The following is a 17,662-nucleotide window of genomic DNA, read 5'->3' as shown; positions in this document are numbered from 1 at the left end:
GTGTGGTACATGAACGAGCACGGGGACTATTTCTGGGAAATTTTCGCGCGCCCCTTCGGCCAAAAGCGCGCGCAGCTCACATGCGCCCTCCTCGTGGTCTTCGAAGCCGTCTTGATCATCGGCGTCGTGACGCTCATCCAGTACGCACTCGCCCAGTAGGTTGCTTCGTACGTCCGCGCCCGCGCGCGCGGTGCCAAGGCCAGAGAGCGGCGCCTTAGGCCTCTAAGACCCACGACCTAGGCGTCGAGGTGGCGGCGGGAGTCGCGCGCGGCGATGACCTCGGCGAGCGCGTCGAGCCACTTGGCGCGGTCGTCGGCGTCGTCGACGAAGATGTGGAACGTGCGGCCCGTGTCCGCGTCGACGTCGAAGGCGAACTTGCCCGGGTGGCGGCGGTCCGGCGGCACGGGCCGCGCCGCGCGGCAGCGGACGACGCCGGCCGGCGGCTTCGTCTTGAGGCCCTCGGGCTTGGCGCGGTAGTAGAAGAGCTGGACGCCCCGGAGGACCGCGTAGCGGCGCTTGAACGACGGCGCGGACGCCAGCACCGACGCCGCGCCCTGCTTCCAGAGCCAGCCCTCGCGGCCCCGCTCCTCGTCGGGCCGCGGCGCCGCCGACCCGAGGGCCAGGCGCTGGAAGCCCGTGACGTGGCACGCGGCCTGGCGCGCCAACGCGTCGTGGAGCGCGCGGATCCACGCGTCCGCGCCGCCGGCGTTCGGCGCCGCGAGGTGGTAGTCGCGGTGCTCCGTGACCACGTCGAAATGCGTCGCCGACCGCCGCCGGCAGTGCACGGGCTTCTCGTAGGTCCAGGGGATCGCGCCCTTTTGTTCCGGCGGGTCGCAGGAGCAGTCGTAGTAGACGAAGCGCGGCGCGGACGTCAGCAGGAAGACGCGCTCGCGCCAGAAGAGGCCCTTGCGCTTCCACAGCACGCCCCGGTCCAGCAGCGTCTCGCCGCCGTCGAGGAGCGACGCCCAGTCCACGGCGTCGAGCGCGTCGTCCGCGGACCGGCGCTTCGACGCCGTCGGCGCGGCGTCGCCGCCGCCGTAGAGCGGCGCGTCGTCGTCGCCGACGGCGCCGCCCGCGACGTCGCCGCCCGCGCCGTCGTCGCGCGCGTCCAGCTCGAGCATGAACTCGATGCTAAAGTCCGCGAGGTCCTCGTCTCGCGGGAGCGGCCGCGGCTCGCGCGGCGCCGCGGGCGCGGCGACGGCGCGCGCGCGGAGCGGCGCGACGTCCGGGAAGTGGGCCGCGAAGAAGGCGTGGCCGTAGAGCTTCGCGACGTCGTCCGCGCCCAGCCGCTTCGCCGCGTCCTTGACGAGGAGTCGGCGCGCGAGGTCGAGCGCGGGGCCCGGCGCCGCGGGCGACACCTCGAAGGCCGACTCGTCGCCGTCGGCGAAGGCGACGATCTTCTCCCAGAGCAGAAAGTCCGTCGCCGCGCGGAACGGCAGCGCGCCGCAGCTCAGCTGGTAGCAGAGGCACCCGAGCGCCCAGAGGTCGCACGCCGGCGTCGTCTCGAAGCCCTGGAGCACCTCCGGCGACACGTACTCCGCCGTGCCCTCGAAGGAGCCGTGGCGCTCGCCGAGATCGTGGCCCGCCGCGTGCGAGCAGTCGAGCACGGCCCCAAAGTCCGCGAGCTTCGCGTGGCCGCCGCCGTCGAGGAGCACGTTCTCCGGTTTCAGGTCGCGGTGGGCGACGTCCAGCGACCGCAGGAACTCGAGGCCGAGCACGACCTCCGCCGCGTAGAACGCCGCCGCGTAGGGCGTCAGCCCGCCCGCCGCGCGCCGCACGCGGTCGTCGGACCCGTTGACGAGGTGCAGCAGGTCGCCGCCCCCGCAGAACTCGAGCACGAAGAAGAGGTAGTCCGCGTCCTGGAACGTGCGCGACAGGTTGACGACGAAGTCGCAGGACGCGCAGCGCTGGAGCGCCTTCGACTCGGCGAGCACGAGCCGCGTCTTGCCCTCGCGCTCGATGTAGGACTTGATCATCACCTTGACCGCAAAGTCCGTACCGTCGCTCCGGCGCCGCGCGTGGAGCACCGTCGCGAAGGCGCCCTCGCCCAGGATGTCGCCGAAGGCGTAGTCCGCCGGGCCCGCGCCGTCGCCTCCCATCGTTAGTGCCCCTTTGCAACAATCAGCAAGCTCCCATATTTTAATCAAATCAATGCCACAGGCAAAGGAAATTGGCTCGTTGCAGTGCAACAATCGAGGCGTCTCGCTTTTCAGCGCGTTGACTCGCGCGTATTGGACAGTTCACCTTGTTCCAAAATCTGCCTTTATGCTTCCCAGCCGCTTCGGCTCAGTCGAACTCCTGCGGCAGCGTCATGGGGATCAGGGACGTGTCGATGGGCGGGTGCTTGTCGATGAGGCGGTCCCAGTGGTCCGTGGACATGAAGGTGCGGTCGAGCTTCTCCAGCGTGATGATGAGGGCCATCTGGCCCTTCTCGAAGAGGGGGTCCTCGTCGACGAGCTCCCAGATGGACTCGGCTGGTCGGACGGCCTTGTGGAGGTCGACGGCCGCGAAGAAGACGTGCGGCGGGTCGCGATCCTTGAGGCTCGCGGACAGCTTCGTGGAGCCGATCTTCACGTCGACGTGTTTGCCCCGCGTCTCCCGGGGCACCTTGATGACGACCTGGACGGACTTGGTCGTCTGGCGCCACCAGTAGCCCGGCCCCGCGCCGCCGCCGTCGACGGGCATCTGGAGCGACAGCACGGGGAAGTCGGGGCTCCAGTCGCTGGCGCCCTTGACGTTGCTCATGCGGCTCCGGAAGAGCACCGTGACGCCCGGCGTGATGTTGCGCAGCGCGGCCGTCTGCGCGCCCGCGTCGATCTCCAAAGGCTTCCAGACGTCCGTCTCGTCGTAGTCCTCCTTGGCCTCGATCTCCACGGTGTCGCGGCCCCATTTCGACGACTCCTTGTAGGTGTAGGACACGAGGATGCCGTTCGACGACCGCTTCGAGCACTTGAGCTTGGGCTGCGTCGTCGGCTTCACGTACGCGTTGTCTCGCAAGACCAGCCGCACGAAGAAGCCCGCGATGTAGACGGCGAGCTTGTAGAAGGGACCCTTCTTCGAGCTGCGGATGGGGGATTGCGCGGCGTGAGGCGGCGCCGGCGCGGCGGCGCGCGCGGAAAATGAGGAGCGCGCGTGACGCGGGACGCCGACAGGCGCAAGACCCGGCGCATCTGCTTGCGGAAGAGGGGCACGGCCATGATGAGCTTGAAGAAGAAGTAGCAGCAGGCGAGGCCGATGGCCTGGAAGGCGAGCAGCTTCATGTCGACCATGGCGCCCAGCGCCGGCCTCGCGGCTTCGATGGACGGCTACCACGCGGCGAGCGCCAGTGGCAAAAAGTGGTTCAAGTCGTCAACTTGAAGTGTCCGTAATTCCGCCGCCGTGGAGAGCGTCTCTTTAGGGCAGCAGTACGATGTCCGATGGGCACCTCATCGTGCTGTCGACGTACCTGCAGCTCGCGCCGAAATGGTTCGTCTCGAGCTCGTTGCTCGTCGCGGGCCACGTGGCGCAGGAGAAGAGCTACCGCGTCGCCCTGGCGAGCAGCCTCATGGCGAGCCTGAGCCTCGAGATGGTCTGGACCTGGTTCCGGCCCGACGCGCCGTCGCACCGCGCGGCGGGCGCGTGCCTCGTCGGTTCGACGGTCGCCGGCGCGGCCGCCGCGGGCCTCGCCTTCGGCGCCGAGCCGTCGCCCGCGCTGACCTTCGCGCTGCTGGCGGCCGCGGGCTGCCTCAGCATCCCCGTAAACCTGCTCGCGGCGCTCTGGATCGAGCAGAAGACATCCGCCGCGCGCTACCGCATCGCGGGCTGGATCATCTCCGTGTCGCTCGGGTCCCCGTCAGCGTCCTGTGGCGGTGACGATTTTCGAGAGATTTTGACCGGAGAGAAATCGTCGCCGACATGCTTGGTAGGTCCCTGTCGCTCCTCCACGCGCCGGCCGCGCGGCCCCTCGTCGCGGTGCCGGTCCTCTGCGCGTACCCGGCCTACGTCGCGCGCCGGCTCCTGCGGTCCGGCGCCGCCGCCGCCGGGGCCTCCGCGACGTCAAAAAACCGCGCGAACAAGGCCGCGGGCCGCGTGTCGCTGTCCTGCGCGGCGGCCTACGTCTTCTTCCACGTTTTCATCGGAACGAACGCGGAGGCGGTCAACGACATGGCCATCGGCCACCGCGTCCGCCGGGAGCTGGGCAAGGGCAACGCGGGCCTCGCTTTAACGAACAACGCGTCGGTCCTGCTGAGCCAGCTCCTCGCGCTCGCGTCCGAGTTCGGCGTGAGCCGCGGCGACGAGAGGAGGAAGCACCTCATCTTCCTCGGCGTGTGGAGCGCGTGCCAGCTCCTCCGGGCCGTCGGCCTCGCGAGCATCGTCGGCTCGTCGGCGACGGCGCACCGGCTCGTCGGCGGCTTCGTCTTCTTCGACAAGTACTCGGGGCCGCTGGGCCAGGCCGCGCTCGAGCTGGCGGGCATGGAGCTCATCCGGCGGCATCCGGGGACCGCCGTGCCCGCGCCGTTCCTCATCTCCCTGCGCATGGCGGCCTTCAAGTACGAGCGGCCGTTGTGGGACATCCTCCTCGTCCACGAGGCGAACTGGCCCGCGCCGCTGCCCGCCGTCGTCGCGGGCTTCACGGCCGTCGGCGGTTGCTACGTCGCCGCGATGCTCGCGCGGCGCCGAAGCGCGCCGAAGCAAGACTAGTAGTAGGCTTACTTGCCGTACTGGGCCTTGATGTCCTTGGCGATGGTGAGGAGCTGGATGTTGGACGTGCCCTCGTAGATCTGGCCGACCTTGCAGTCGCGGAAGAACTTCTCCGCGGGGTAGTCCTTCATGAAGCCGACGCCGCCCATCCACTCGATGCACTTGGACGCGCTGAGCTCGGCGACGCGCGACGCCTTGAGCTTGGCCATGGCCGCGTCGGCGATGAAGGGCAGGCCCTGCTCCTTCTTCCGCGCGGCGTTGTAGACGAGGAGCCGCGCCGCCGCGATCTCTGTCGCGACCTCCGCGTACTGCATCTGCATGCCCTGGAAGTCGCCCACGGCGGACCCGAACTGGGACCGCTCGAAGAGGTAGGGCATCGTCGCGTCGAAGCAGCCCTGGGCCAGGCCCACCATCTGCGCGCCGATGCCGATGCGGCCCTCGTTGAGGATGCCGATCGCGTACTTGTAGCCCGCGCCGACGTCGCCGAGCACGGCCTCGGGGCCGACGACGACGTCCTCGAGGACGACGGGGCACGTCGACGACGCGCGGATGCCCAGCTTGTCCTCCTTGCGCCCCACGGTCAGGCCCGGCGCGCCGCCGTCGACGGCGAAGCACGTGATGCCCTTGTAGCCCAGGGACGGGTCCGCGTTCGCGAAGACGAGGAAGACGCCGGCGTGCTCCGCGTTCGTGATCCAGGCCTTCTCGCCGTTCAGGACCCAGGACCCGTCGGCCTTGCGCTCCGCCCTCGTCGCGAGCGCGAACGCGTCGGAGCCGGAGCCGGGCTCGCTGAGGCAGAAGGACCCGACGATCTCGCTCGCGAGCCGCGGCAGGTAGCGGGCCTTGAGGTCCTCGCCGCCCCAGAAGTTGAGCGTGTTGTTGACGACCGTCGAGTGGACGTCGACGCACGTCGACACGGCGGGGTCGACCTTTGCGAGCTCCTCGATGACGCAGCACATGGCCGTGAACGACGCGCCGGAGCCGCCGAAGCGCTCCTCGACCTCGACGCCCATGAAGCCGTTCTCGAAGAGCTTCGCCAGGAGGCCCGCGTCGAGCTCGCTCTTCGCGTCCATGGCCTTGACCAGCGGCGCGATCTCCGACGCCGCGAAGCCCGCTACCGCCTCCTTGAACATGGCCTCGTCCTCCGTCAGCGACAGCGGCAGGTGGGCGCCCTCGACGACCGTCGCGGCGGCGGCCGACGATGAGAGAGAGCGGCGCGGGAGGCGGCGCGCGGCGCGTGCGAGCATGGTCGCCATGCTGGCTCGACAGAATTGCCACAGAATGCGCCAATAAAAGCTCTCCTTTCACTTTTCAAGAGACGATGTTGCACAGCTCCCCGAAGGGTGCAATGGGCTGCCATCCACCACGGGCTGCCATCGGCGCGTGAACACCGGGAGCGAAAACGCATTAGGCAAAGACGAACCACCCATGAGCGTCAACGACGGCGGCGAGGACATCACGGACACCCTGACCTGGGGCAACCTCGAGTTCTACACCTGCTCCATGTCGCCGTCGCGCGAGGAGCCGGGCGACCTCAGCGACGCTTTGGGCGCGAGTTGCTTCTTCGACAAGCTGCTGGGCCACCCCGCGGAGGTCTACGAGCCCCAGGGCGACGAGTTCCTGCTCCACAGCCCGCGCGGCGACGCGCGGCCGCTGCCCGTCTACGTGTCCGACGCCTGCTTCAGCCCGCTGCTGGCGCGGGAGCGGGGCGCGCCGCGGCGCGCCGTGATCCTCTGCCACGACGCGCGCGGGTTCAGCCACGAGCCCGGCGCGTCGCGGCTCCGGGAGCTCGCGGACGCGGTCGCGCGGGACCTCGGCGCCGTCGCCGTCGCGCCCGACTTCTTCCGCGGCGAGGGCTGGAACGAGCGGGACCAGGGGCCGGCCTACCACGACGCGGACGCGCGGCGCGCCTGGTTCGCGCGCGTCTCGGACCCGGACGCCATCGGGAGAGACCTGGACGAGATCGTCGTGCCGTTCCTGCACAACGACCGCGGCGTCCGCGGCGGCGACGTCGCCGCGCTGGGCTTCTCCTGGGGCGGCGCCGTCTGCTTCGTCGCCGGCCGCTACGCCTGGTGCTGCTGCGGGGCCGCCGCGCACTCGACGCTGTCCTGCTTCTCGCTCCGCGGGTCGTCGCCGACGGAGGCCGCGGCGCTCGTGAAATGCCCGCAGATGCTCCTGCAGAGCGGCGCGGACCCGGACGCGACGAAGCGCGGGAGCGCGCTCCAGGAGGCCCTGCCGGGCGCCTCCGTGCTCGACGACTACCCGGCGATGAAGCACGGCTTCCTGCTCCGCGGCGACCGCGACGACCCCGCGGTCGCGCGCGACGCGCGCGACGCGACGGCGCGCCTCCTCGCCTTCGTCGAGCAGCACCAGGGCGTCTAACGCGGCGGGTCTTACGTCTTCGTCCCCGCGATGAGGTCCCGGAGCCGCTCGGGCGAGATGCCGCCGAGGAGGTTGTCGTCGTCGACCTTGTTGATCTCGTCGCCGCGCTCGGCGGCGAGCTTCTCGACGTCCCAGCGGTCGTCCTCGAAGAAGCCGAGGTTGTCGGCGATGAGGTGGTGGTTCTGGCACCCCGGGCACTTGACGATGACGACGCCGTGGCGGTAGCTCCGCTCGGAGAACTTCTTCGCGGACCGCGTGTCGCAGACCGTGCACGTGAAAATGATCGCCAGCTTCTTGCCCCCGTGCTCCGTGCCGGGGATCGCGTGGTCCACGGCGCCGGGCGCGCCCGCGGCCACGACCGTCGTCGGCGGCGCGTCGCGCGCCTCGTCGCTGAGCGCGCGGAGACCGAGCGGTCGGTGTCGTCGCCGGGCGGCGATGGTCGGGCGCGCGGCGCAGCGCGCGAGCGATGCTGCGCGTCGCAGGAGCATTGGTGAGCCGCGAGTCGAAGGCGTCGGCGTCGACGCAGCTCGACAGCTCCACGATCGACGAACGGAGCTTGTTGAGGTCGACATTCACCCTTAGCGCGCTTCGATCTCGCCGTTGCCTTTTGGCAGAGTCTTCGGGCGCTGTCGACGAACGCAGCTCTCCGACGTAGTTTCGACGATGACGCACAAGGTCGAGGCGGTGCTCACGCTGTACAACGACGGCGGCGACGACGACGAGCCGATGCGGGTGACCGTGCCGCTTCAGTACACCGACCTGACCGGCGACGCGCGCAACAACGCCGACGTCCTCGCGTCCATCACGGCGGCGCTCGCGGCGCGCAGCCCCTTCTCACCCAACTCGCGCATCAACGCGGGGCTCTCGGAGATCTTTGACGGGACGGCCCTCGAGGCCGTCGGCGTCCGCGCGTCTTCGGCGTCGCCGTGGACGAAGACGAACGCGTTCGGAGAGGGCGAGGCGACGCTGGACGCCCTGGCGGAGGCCCTCGCGGGCCTCGAGCGCTTCAAGCGCGAGTTCGTCGAAGCCTACGACGCCACGAACGAAGCGGAGCTCGACGTGCTCGTCGCGCGGGCGAAGCCGGCCGAAGCGTCGTCGCCCTGGCGCCTCGCGCGCGCGGCGTCGCCCTTCGTGACCGTCGTCGCGCCGCCGCCGCCGCCGCCCGAGGCGGCCCGTCCGGACCCGGACGCGGCGGCGGCGCCGCCGCCGCCGCCCGCCGGCGAAGAGAACCTGCACCCGAATTCGCCCGCGCCGCGCGCGAAGAAGGCCGTCGTCGTCAAGTCGCCGACGCCGCGCAAGGAGGCCTCGCCGACGCCGCGCGCGTGCCCGCCGCGCGTCGCGTCCCTCGCGACGCCCCGGTCCCGGCGGGAGGGCCCGCGCGCGCGCGGCCGCGCCGCGGACTACGTCCGCGAGTCGCTGCACCGGACCCGCACGCCGAGCCGGGGCCGCTCCGCGTCGCGGCCCCGGGCCGCGTCCGGCGCGCCGGCGTCGGCGACGCGCGCGACGTCCGCGCGGCGCAAGCCCGAGGACGCGGCGCCGCGGAGCGCGGCGAAGCGGGAGCCCGCCGCGCCGACGCCGCGCGCCCGCGCCGCGGCGCAGCCCGTGTCGTCGCGGCTCATGAAGAAGACGGAGTCCCAGCGGCGGAAGCGCATCAGCTTCGGCGGCGCGGACAGCAACGAGCACGTCGACTACCGCCACACGTCGGGCCGCCGCGTCCGTTTCGACGGTTTCTTTTTTTTACCACGTGTACGTAGGCTCGGCGTCGGCCGCAAGCACGCGGCGCCGCGGACGACGGCCCAGCACGTCGGCGCGTCGGCCGCGGCGGAGCGCGCGCCCCGCGGCGGCGGCGCGTCCGCGGCGTTCGGCGAGCGGAAGATGATGCGGAAGACCGTCGAGGAGCTCACGAGCCAGCTCGAGGAGGCGAACGGGAAGATCGTCGAGCTCGCGACGGCGTCGGGCGCGGACGCGGGCGCGATCCTCCACAGCAAGCTCGGCGTCGACGAGCTGCGCGCGCGGCTCGCGGACGCGGTGACCCGGTGCTACGCCGGCGAGGACGCGGAGCGGGACGTCGAGACCTTCGGCAAGCTCCTCGCGGCGCACCCCGAGGAGAAGGCGCGCAAGCGGGCGGCGCGCGACGCCTGGGACGCGGCGGAGGCGGACGCGAACGCCGCGGCGCTGCGCGTGCAGCGCACGTTCGTGCCCCCCGACGTCGCCCTCACGGACGTCGCGTCCGTCGCCGCGCGCGGCGCGCCGCCGGCGCTGGCGAAGCGCCTCTTCGCGAAGCGGGCGACGTGGCTCGCGCGCGCGGACCCCGCGCGCGTCGCCAAGTTCACGCTCGTCGACCTGCGCAACGCCTACGACTGCGCGGCGCTCGACGCGACGGAGCTGCGCGCGGCCTACGCGGCCGTCCGGGCCGTCGCCTTCGAGGCGGACCCGACGGGCGCCAAGCACGCCTGGCGCGAGGCGCTCCGCGCGCGGCTCGTCGCCAAGCTCGACGCCGCGCCGGAGGAACGCGACGCGGCCTACGGCGGCCTCGCCGCGGGGCCCTTCGACGCCGACGCGGCCGCCGAGGTCGCGCCCTGCGCCAAGGCCGTCGTCGACCGCGACGCCGCCGCCGCCGCGCGCGACCGCCAGGGCAGGACAAGAGAGCGAAATTCCAAACTTCAAAGGCTCCTTTCTCGGCCGTTTTCCACTCGTTTCGGCTGATTTTTGGACGAGCGATCATCTCTCGGAACGGTCTCGAAGCATGAATGCTTTTCCCGGAACGCGCGCGCGCGGAACACTCACGTTGAAGCGACGTTGAATCTCTCTTGTCCTGCCCAGGCGACCGCGACGTCGCCGCGGCGCTCAAGGCGCGCAAGGCCGCGTTCGCGGCCGCGCCCGCGCCCGCGGCCGCGCGCGCGGCGGCGGCGACGCCGGGCCGCGTCGCGCGCGACGACCCGCGGACGACGATGCTCGCCGCGGTCCTCGGCGGCGGCGCCGCGGGTGCGGCGCCGGCGTTCCTCGCGGAGCTCCGCAGCGCGAAGAAGGCGCGCGCGAAGGCGCCGGCGCCGAGCCCGGCGAAGCCCGCGTTCCTCGCCGAGCTCCGCGCCAAGGCGGCGCCGAGCCCGGCGAAGCCCGCGTTCCTCGCCGAGCTCCGCGCCAAGGCCACGCCCGCGGCGCCGAAGACGCCCGCGAAGGCCGCGGCGCCCGCGTTCCTCGCGGAGCTCCTCGCGGCGCGCGCCGGCGCGTCCGCGGTCGCTCGCGACTAACGGTTTCAAGGCTCGCGCCAAGAGGTATGCACAGACAACCTTAACCACTGTCATGCTGATCTGAGATGAGTGGTCTGTAAATGGGGTGAGGTAGTGGTGGTGGTGGTGGGGGTGGTACCCCTGGGGCCGCTGGAGACCACTCGAATCCACCGGAATTATGCTTGTTTTGGCTCTATCGACCAGTTTTGATATCGAGCTCGAGCAAACTGGTGGTTTTGACGCTCGATCATAAATTTCGACCGTGTGGAGGTCATGGCCGAGCAGCCCTCCAGCTGCCGATCGGCCAGAACGGGTGGTTCACAGGCTTCGTTGACCCCATGTTGCAGCTGTTTTGACCACTCATTTTGAGCAAGTCGCGACTCAGGGGTAGTTGGTTAGTGGTGCTTGGTGTCGTGGGGTGGTTCGCTGCCGGCCTCTTGGCTCGCGCTTACGCCCGCGCGCACCAGTAGTCGATGTCGGCCCAGAAGAGCATGGCGACGCTCGTCGTGGACACGTGGACGTCGTCGGGGTGGTCGTGGTCGACGTAGGGCGCGTAGTGCCGGAGGACCCTGTCGCAGTTCGCGTTGAGGCTGCCGTCGTCGTCGTAGCACGTGAGGCAGAAGGAGTGGGCGCCGCAGCCGCCCCGGGTCTCCGCCATGTAGTCGGCCTCGGCGCCGACGACGCGGGGAAAGAGGTCCTTCGAGTCGCCGGCCGCCGGCGCCGTCGGCGCGAAGGTGCCGTCGCAGGTCGCCTCCATGTTCGCGACGCCCTGCCAGGCGCAGAGGTCGCTGTAGGCCGAGGGCACGAAGCCGTCCGGCGCGCTCGCGTAGGCCTCCTCCGTCGGGCACGCCGTAGCGCACGCCGCGGCGTACTCCTCGAGGTAGCGCGGCGCGCCGGGCCAGACGTGCTCCGCGCACTGCGTGTTGATGTCGAGCGTGAAGCAGCTCCCGTAGGCCGCCCCCGGGTACCAGGCGTCGTCGTCGAAGACCGCGCAGTCGATGTCGGACCCGTAGGCGGCGTCCAAGACGTCCGCCGCGAACTTCGCGTCGTAGGCCCCCTTCACGGTCCCGGCGTCCGCGAGCTCGGTCAGCGGCGTCGCGGCGTCGCCGTAAAAGGTCGCGTGGAGCGTCTCGACGCAGCCCAGGGGATCCGCGCCCGCGCAGGCCATGACGAAGGATTCGTCGGTCGACGCCGGCGGCCACTCGACCATCTTCTCGCCCGTGGCCTTGACCATGGTCAGGGGGAAGCCCGCGGCGACGTACTCGTCCAGGTACGCGTCCGCCGACGCGTCGACGTGGTAGAAGAGGCGCTGGAGCTTCGCCGGGTGCGCGTAGGCGACGGCGCGCAGGCCGCCGAAGCCGCGCGCGTCGACGACGCCCGCGAAGGCCCACTGGTCGCCGCAGCCGTTGTTGCGCGTGTCGCAGGCGCAGGCCCCGGCCCCCTTGAAGTTCGAGTTGTCGAAGGCGACGACCTGCCTCGCGAGGCCCGCGGCCGCCTTCGTCCAGACCATCGCGCCGGAGTTGAAGTCCTCGTAGAGCGTCGCCGTGCCGTCGACGGGGAACGTGGCGTCGTCGGCGCCGGCGCTCAACACGAGGTCCGCGGCCGCGCCGTCGACGTCGAGGAGCGCGCCCACGTCGACCGCGTCGGGCGCGATGAGCGCGTCCGAGTCCGTCAGGAAGACGCGGTCGCACGCCGCGCCGCCGGCCGCGTCCGCCGCGGCGCCGGCGTCGCTGCTCCCGGCGCCGCCGGTCTCGAGGGCGTCGAGGAGCGCGCAGTACTTCATCTGCACGTGCGCCAGGGAGCACGCGTAGCTGTCGACGCCGTCGCAGCACTGCGGCAGGTCGTCGGCCGAGTCGAAGACGTAGGGCACGGACCGGTAGCCGCGCGCCGACGCGTAGGCCGTCTTCGTCGGCCAGGTCACGGCGGACACGCCGACGAACTCGTCGCCCGTCGCGACGTGGACCACGCAGGTCGACGCCGCCGACGCGTCGTCGACCGCCAGGGCCGGCGCCGGCGGCGCGGATGTGCTGTGTTGCGCCAGCGCCAGGCCGCCCGCGCAGGCCGCGAGCGCCAATCCGCCGACGCGCCGGAGCCGCCGCCGCCGAACGGCGGCGGCGCTCGGGGCGACGAGGGGCGTGGCTTCCTCCATCATCGAGCTGCCCCCAAGAAGTATCCAAGTTCGACGAATTTCTCGTGTTGCAGTGCAATGTTCCCCTCCTAAAACAAATCACACTTCGTGTACCTCATTGGGGTCGAAGCTCGCGTCGTCGACCTTGCCCGTCTTCTCGAGGGAGCGCATGTTCCGGGCGACCCGTCGCGTCTGCGCGGACGTCTCCTCGGTGACGAAGTCCTGCTCGAAGGTGTCGTAGGCCGCGTTCTCGTAGAGGGACATGTCGTCGGTGTGCTCCCAGTTGTAGGGGAAGAGCTCGTAGGCGATCTGCGCGGGCGTCTTCTGCTTGTGGCGGTCGTTGGGGTCCTCGGACGGCAGCACGGACGGGTCGGGCTGGAGCTTGCGCACCCAGGACGGCAGCGTGTCGACGTCCTTGCCGAGGCGGATGGACCCCGCGTAGCGCGTCATGAAGTCGCGGTAGTTGCAGCCGTCCTTGCCGTCCCAGGGCCGCCGCCAGTCGTTGTCGACGCTCCGCCAGCGCTGCTCGTCGATGATCTCGTTCCACCGCATGATGCAGTACTTGCGCTTGAGGTCCTGCACGGCGATCTGCACCTGGAGCTTCGGCGGCATCTTCGACTGCGCCTTCGCCGTCGCGAGCAGCCGCTCGCACTCCTTCGCCGAGGCCTTGGCGGCGTCGACCTCCTCCGCCGCGCCCAGCACGAGGTCCTCGGCCTCCTCGGCGCTGTCCAGGCGGTGGAAGTTGAACGCGTCGCCGTTCTCGAAGTTGATCTTCCGCCGCTTCGCGATCTCGTACTTCTCCAGCAGCCGCTTCCCCTCGTTGCGCGCCTCCTCGAGGTTGCCCTTGTGCTTCTTGATCTTCGAGTTCATGGCGCGCTTGCGCCGGTGCACCTCGTTGCCCAGGATGAGCTTGCCGTGGCGCTGCTTGGTTTTTAATTCGACGTCCGTCCAGACCTTGGCCCACGCGCCGCGGATCATGTCGTCCTCCTGGACGCGCCGCTGGGCCTCGGCGGCGCTGTAGATGACGCGCACGATGACGACGGCGGGCAACACGCAGGGCCGGTGGCCCTTCGTGCGGCCCTTGTCGTCGACGCACTCGCAGCGCTCGAACTGGACCTTGTCCAGCTGCGCGACGTGGCCGTAGGGGCCCTGGTACTTCTGGATCGCGTCCTTGAGGACCTCCAGCGTGTACTCGAAGAGGGACGGCGGCAGCCGCTCCTTCAACACGTCGAAGAGGGGCGGCCGGTGCTTCTTCCGGTGCTTCGTCGGCCGCGCGTCCTTGACGAGCGCGTCGAGCGCGAGCGCGAGGCACCCCACCTCCTCGCCCTTGCGCCCCCAGGGCCGGTCCTCCTCGATGAGGACGCCGCAGGCGAAGCGCCGGAATCGCGAGTCGCCGTTCGAGTTCACCTCCTCGACGACCAAGTCGATGAGCGCCTGGAGCACCGTGTGGTAGAACGTGTGCTCGCGCTCGTGCCGCAGGTTGTCCACCCGTTCCAAGATCTCCAGGTCCGTCGACGGGCACCCGTAGTAGGGCCCGTTGAGGTACTTGTCCGTCTGGGCGTCGAAGTTCATCAGGTCGTCGGGCGTCAAAAAGCCCGTGCGCCCCGTCAGGACGCCGTAGGCCTCCGGCGCGAGGTGCGCGGCGTCGAAGTCGAACTGGAACTCCGATAACAAGGTCTTGAACTTCTCGATGCGCACGTCCCGCAGGCGGCAGTACTGGAGCAGGATGGTCATGCCCTCGCTCAGGAGCTCCGCGGGCGGGTTCCGCATGGGGTTGTACTCGACGTGGACCGTCGTCAGCGCCTCGCACGTCGGCAGGCACGACGGCAGCTCCAGGAGGTTGTTCGACGCGACGCCGAGCACCTTGAGCGTCTTCGACGCCTTGCCGATGAAGGTGTCGGCCTCGAGGCGCTCGAGCCGGTTGTGCGACGCGCGGAGGATCCGCAGCGGCAGCTCCCCGAGCCGCGCGGGCAGGAGGTTCAGCTCGTTGGCGTCGAGGTTCAGCGACGTTAGGGAGCTCAGCCCCGGGGACAGCACGGGCAGCTTGTAGAGGTTGTTCACCGCGACGCTCAGGTCCTTGAGCATCCGCAACCCCGTCACGGAGTCGGGCAGGTACTCGAGTCGGTTCATGGCCAGGTCCAGCTTCTCCAGCGCCGTCAGCGTGCCGATCTTCTCCGGGAGCACGTACAGACGATTCTTCGCCAGGTTCAGCACCTCGAGCCGCCGCAGCCGGTTGAACGTCCGCGGCAGCCCCGTGAGCCGGTTGTCCTCGAGGTCCAGCTCCTTGAGCCGCTGCAGGTAGTCGATGTCGTCGTCGAGCTCCTTGATCTCGCAGGCCCGCAACCACAACGTCCGCAGGTTGCCCAGGGACGGCGTGATCAGGGGCTTCTCCTTGAAGTGGTTCATGTTGAGCTTGAGCACCTCGAGCGACTCGAGCGCGGGGTGCATCCAGACGTCCGGCTCGCCCTTCTTGCCGCGGATGCGCACGGCGCCGGGGATCTCCTGGACGCCCTGGAGCTGGAGCTCGAGCTTCCTGGACTCCTGCGTGTCTTTCACGGCGTCGGCGATGCGCCGCTGGTACGCGGGCTCGGGCTCCAAGACCTCGTCCGCGACGCCGATGCGCCGCGCCTCGACGACGGGCAGCGGGCCGTTGACCAACGCCCAGTACTTCTGGCGGCAGCTCCACATCATCATGGGCAAATCGCTGATGGTCTCGTAGGGCGGGTCGATGAGCGGGTTGTTGAAGACCTGGAGCTCCAAAAGCGTCGTCAGGAAGCCGACCTCGTACGGCAGCGTCGTCAGCGAGTTGTTGCCGAGCATGAGCCGCCGCAACCCATGCAACCGCCCGACCAGGGGCGGCAGCCGCTCGAAGCGGTTCGACTGCAGGCTCAGGAATTCCAAATTCGCGAGCTTCGCGGTCGACGCGGGCAGCTCGCTCAATTCGTTCGTCGTGCAGTCCAACCGCGTGAGCCGCGACAGCGACCCGAGATCATCCGGCAAGGACCGCAGGTAGTTGTCGCGCACGCGCATCATCTCCAGATTCGACAGCTCGCGCAGCGACGGCGGCAAGACCCGAATCTGGTTCCGGTCCAGCTTGAGCTCCTTCAGCGACCGCAGCCGGCCCAGCGTGTCGAGCGACGCGGGGAAGTCGAGCGAGTCCTCGCCGTTGACGTTGGACGTGTAGACCATGGCGTTGGCGTCGTCGCTCCAGGCGACGCGCCACTCGTTGACCCACATGCCCGCGAGCTCCATCTTCCGGTGGTTGTAGGCGGCCGTGTGCAGCCGGAGCGCGGGTTCGGGCTTCGGCGCGCGCGCCCTCTTGCCCCGCCGCGAGTTGCGGCCGAGATCGAGGCCGCCGTTCTCCGCCTTGGCGAGGCGCAGCGCGACGGGGATCGTGCGCTGGACCTTGCCCGTGCGCAGGTTGCAGTAGTAGGGCTTGTGGCTCAGCGGCTCGACGCGCGCGTCCCAGTCCTCCTCGCCGGACGTCTTCTTCCGCGCGACCTCCGGCAGGTTCGGGAAGATGCACAGGTGCGTGAGGCCGTTGCCGCTCAGGTCGAGCTTCACGAGGTCGTGGAGCCGCGGCAGCGTCGACGGCAGCGTCTGCAAGATGTTGTCCGCGAGGCTCAGCGTCTCCAGCGACGTGAGCGCGCCGAACTCGTCGGGCAGGTCCTTGTAGTTGTTGTGCGTCAGGTCGAGGTGCACGAGCCCCTCGAGGTGTAAAAAACTCGGCGGCAGCTCGTGGAGCGAGTTCCGCGACAGGTCCAGGATCACGAGCTGCTGCAGCAGGCCGATGTCCTCCGGGAGGAACTGGAGCGCGTTGCCCGGGAGCCGCAGCTCCACGAGCTGGACGAGGGACCGGCAGCCGATCTGGGGCGTGCGGCCGAAGCTGTGGAGCGTCTCGATCTTGTTCCGCGGGAGCTGGATGAGGTTGATGCCCAGCTGGAGGTGGAGCGTCGTGCCGAGCGCCGCGGGCAGATCGCTGAGCCCGCGCTCCACGCAGATCAACCCGTGCGTCTCCAGGGATCGGTAGCCCTCGCGCTGGGCCATGTCGTCGACGACGGGCGGCGCGTCGCAGGGCTCGCCCGTCGCGCCGCCGCGGCGCCACATCGGCGGCGGCGGCGCGAGCTGCTTGTGCTCGACGGCAAAGGGCTTGTACTGGAGCGTCGGCCAGGCCAGCGCCGCCTCGATGCACGCCTCGTACTCGTCGAGCTCCGGCTCGAGCTCGGCGGCGTCGAAGTCCTCGCCCTCCATCTCGAGGGTCTCGCGGTACTCGACGATCTCCGACCGCGTCCGCTCGTCCTCCGCGAGCGCGTCGCAGACCGCGTCCGGCAGCACGAGCAGGGCCTCCGTGACCGTGATGGACCCGCTCCGGTCGCAGTCCGACGCCGCCCACCACTCGGCTTCGCGCGTCGCCGCGAGCTCCAAACTCGGGATGCCGAGGTCGTCCGCGTAGGGGTCCGACCGCCCCGCGAGGCCTGGGCAGCACAAGAGTGATTCAACGTCGCTTCAACGTGAGTGTTCCGCGCGCGCGCGTTCCGGAAAAAAGCATCCACGCTGCGAGACCGTTCCGAGAGATGATCGCTCGTCCAAAAATCAGCCGAAACGAGTGGGAAACGGCCGAGATATGAGCCTTTGAAGTTGGGAATTTCGCTCTCTTTTGCTGCCCTGCGCGAGGCCCATGAGGTCCAGGACGTTGCGGAACTCGGCGCGGCTCAGCTTCCCGTCGCCGTCGTCGGCGGCCTTGAAGGCCTCGACGACGGCGGCCTGGCGCCGGAAGTCGCGCTGGATCGACGCCGCGACCTGGTTCTTCTCGACCTCCATGCGCCGCAGCGCGACGCGGTCCGCGTCGTCGCCCTCGAGGCTGCCCGGGTACTTTGTGCGCGGGTTCACGGGCTCGGGCCGCGGCGGCGGCGCGGGCTTGGGCATCATGCGCTTCCGCCGCGCGATCTGCTGCTCGATGGGGTTCGTCAGCGTCGGCGTGCCCGTCGTCGTCGACAGGCGGACGACGGTCGCGAGCTCCGCGGCCGCGAACTGGGCCCGGTGCTCCTTCTCGAGCCGCTTCGCGCGGTTGACGATCTGCTCCTCGCGCGCGCGGCGCAGGGCCCGCCGCGCGAGGACGTAGGTGCCGTGCGTCGCCAGCAGCTGGCCGAACTCGATCTTCACGGCGCGGTCGTCGTGCTTGCGCACGGGCGGCTTGATCTTCGGCAGCTTCGGCAGCGGCAGGGGCGGCTCGACGAAGCTCGAG

General features: G+C 70.2%; 5 protein-coding genes across 5 annotated transcripts; all 5 read right to left on the bottom strand.

The window, feature by feature from the left end:
- Positions 1-1,271: 1,271 nt before the first annotated feature.
- AURANDRAFT_19403 (hypothetical protein) lies at positions 1,272-2,099 on the bottom strand (the record flags this gene model as incomplete). The annotated part of the gene is made up of 1 exon (XM_009033997.1): positions 1,272-2,099. A coding segment is annotated over one exon (828 nt), but the record flags the coding sequence as incomplete, so codon positions are not given.
- Positions 2,100-2,286: 187 nt separating this feature from the next.
- AURANDRAFT_60521 (hypothetical protein) lies at positions 2,287-3,269 on the bottom strand (the record flags this gene model as incomplete). Its single annotated transcript, XM_009033996.1, has 2 exons — positions 2,287-3,061; positions 3,145-3,269. 2 exons carry the CDS (start codon positions 3,267-3,269, stop codon positions 2,287-2,289), a joined length of 900 nt encoding a protein of 299 aa, XP_009032244.1.
- A 1,419-nt stretch (positions 3,270-4,688) lies between these two features.
- On the bottom strand, positions 4,689-5,810 carry AURANDRAFT_58548 (hypothetical protein; the record flags this gene model as incomplete). The annotated part of the gene is made up of 1 exon (XM_009033995.1): positions 4,689-5,810. The coding sequence occupies one exon, from the start codon at positions 5,808-5,810 to the stop codon at positions 4,689-4,691; it is 1,122 nt and encodes a 373-aa protein (XP_009032243.1).
- A 1,320-nt stretch (positions 5,811-7,130) lies between these two features.
- Positions 7,131-7,349, bottom strand: AURANDRAFT_17910 (hypothetical protein; the record flags this gene model as incomplete). Its single annotated transcript, XM_009033994.1, has 1 exon — positions 7,131-7,349. A coding segment is annotated over one exon (219 nt), but the record flags the coding sequence as incomplete, so codon positions are not given.
- A 6,973-nt stretch (positions 7,350-14,322) lies between these two features.
- Positions 14,323-16,185, bottom strand: AURANDRAFT_2090 (hypothetical protein; the record flags this gene model as incomplete). The annotated part of the gene is made up of 3 exons (XM_009033837.1): positions 14,323-14,745; positions 15,166-15,510; positions 15,919-16,185. Coding segments are annotated over 3 exons (1,035 nt in total), but the record flags the coding sequence as incomplete, so codon positions are not given.
- Positions 16,186-17,662: the final 1,477 nt, after the last annotated feature.

The sequence above is a fragment of the Aureococcus anophagefferens genome (genome assembly GCF_000186865.1).
Source record: "Aureococcus anophagefferens unplaced genomic scaffold AURANscaffold_1, whole genome shotgun sequence".
Lineage (NCBI taxonomy): Eukaryota > Pelagophyceae > Pelagomonadales > Pelagomonadaceae > Aureococcus > Aureococcus anophagefferens.
This window is presented reverse-complemented; position numbering and strand designations above follow the sequence as displayed.